We start from the raw sequence: 1,896 nt of genomic DNA, 5'->3' as shown, positions 1-1,896 counted from the left end.
CCTGGAAGTGTGCAAGGCCAGGTTGGAGCAACCTGGGCTGGTGGGAGGTGTCCCTGCCCATGGCAGGGGGGGCACTGGGTGGGCTTTATGGTCCCTTCCCACCCAAACCATTCTGGGATTCTAAATGTCCCCAGCTTGCTGTCATGAAAGCTGCCATCGAATCCCAGGATACCCTGAGCTGGAAGGGACCCACAAGGACCATCCAGTCCAACCCCTGACCCTGCCCAGGACACCCCAACAATCCCCCCCTGTGCCCCAGAGGATCATCCAAACACTCCTGGAGCTCTGGCAGCCTTGGGGCCGTGCCCATTGCCCTGGGGAGCCTGGGTAGTGCCAACCACCCTCTGGAAAAGACCCTTTCCCTGAGATCCAACCTGACCCTCCCTGGCACAGCTCCAGCAGCTCCTCAGGCTGCAGAAGGTTTGCTCAGCTGGCAGAGCTGTGGGTGCCATGGCAGGAGCAGCCCCTCAGCCCAGGTGAAGGGGTCGCTGCTCATTTCCCCCCGGCCATGCCCATCCCACCCCATCCATCCCCCAAGGATGTGGAGTCCCACAGAGCCCCTCCCTCACCATCCAGGGCCTGTGTGACGTCCCCCTCGTCGTTGAGGAACTGGGCCATGGAGGAGCTCAGCTCGTCCTCGGCGCCGTCGCTCTCGTCCGACGACAGCCCGTGAGCCCCGTGCTGGGACAGCTCTGCCTCCTCCTCCAGGAACTGCCTGGCCGTGGCCTGGGAAAACAGGGGGCCTTGCAGGGGGTTCTGATGCACTAATGCTGCCCTGAGACCCCCGAGTCACTGCAGGCCAGCAGCTGCACCATCACAGGCACCAGGCTCCTGGCTTGGGCAGGAGAATCCCATGGCCTGTGGACCCTGGACAGGGAACAGCCCAGGCAGAGCCACCAACACGGGGGGCTGAGCTGCCCGACACCATCCACGGGCTTTGCAGCTCATACACCCAGTGTGACTCTTTTTATTTGCTGTCAAAAACCTGGGTTCCTTTTGAAGGGCAGGATTCCCCCAAACCCAAATCAGTGGGAACTTCAGAGCCCGACCCCACCTGGGTTCACCCTTTTCTGCTCAGGTGCCAGCTCCTTAAAGGATTTACTGGCTCCAGTGCCAGGGGCTGCTCTGGTCACAGTCTGTGTTGATCTCATTGCAGTTCTCTCCTGACAGGGCTCCCTGACTGATAGTGGACTGGTCTCAGTGGTTTTAATGCCTGGGATCTCCTGTGGATCTGGAATTCTGGCCTGTCCACCACTATGGATGTTTAGGTAAGGTCAGTGTGAAGGCACAGCAGAATTTCCTAAGCAGACACACTCTTTTTCTATGATCCTTTTGGTCCCACCTTAAAAAAAATGTTTCAATCTAACTGAAAAATGGATTTTAATCCACCTCATTCTTTGTATCCCAGAATATAAAACACTGATACCGTAGGGAAGGCTTGACAATGAAGATTATCTTTCAAACATCAGAAATATCCAATGTATTGTGCCCTGGAGCCCTGATTATGGCAATTGCTGCCCAGTGGAACCACAGCCACAAATATTTAAGAGCTCTTCACTTAGGATGATTCTGGCCCTGCTTCCTCTCCTGCTGCAGTGATGGACTAAAGTATCAAATACTGAGCTAAGATTTAAGATTTGGGGTTGAGGGACCATTGCTGTCTTGAATGTTCAAAGTTTGAGCCCTCAGAGTAGGGGGTAAATTTATATGATCAAGTATCCCAATGCAAATAATAATAATAATAATATTAATTTCTGGGCAAGACCCTGAGCTCCCAGAGATGACTAATCCTTGAGCATTTCTAAAGATTGTAAAGTGGACATTGTTATTTGGCTTCAGAACTGTGTCACCAGGGCCCAGCAGACTCTGACAGGCAGGAAGGGATGGCAGGGCTCA

At 54.2% G+C, this 1,896-nt stretch overlaps 1 protein-coding gene across 1 annotated transcript in view; it reads right to left on the bottom strand.

Annotated features, from left to right (window-relative positions):
- FANCM (Fanconi anemia complementation group M) overlaps window positions 1–1,896 on the bottom strand; it is a 53,250-nt gene that overhangs the window by 6,896 nt on the left and 44,458 nt on the right. Inside the window, exon 17 of the mRNA XM_017825434.1 lies at window positions 559–726. Within this exon, the coding sequence (XP_017680923.1) occupies window positions 559–726 (168 nt within the window). The remainder of the gene's footprint in view (window positions 1–558; window positions 727–1,896) is intronic.

The sequence above is a fragment of the Lepidothrix coronata genome, unplaced genomic scaffold, assembly GCF_001604755.1.
Source record: "Lepidothrix coronata isolate B3197 unplaced genomic scaffold, Lepidothrix_coronata-1.0 Scaffold119, whole genome shotgun sequence".
Lineage (NCBI taxonomy): Eukaryota > Metazoa > Chordata > Aves > Passeriformes > Pipridae > Lepidothrix > Lepidothrix coronata.
The sequence above is the reverse complement of the archived record's forward strand: the minus strand, read 5'-3'. Positions and strand labels throughout refer to the sequence as shown.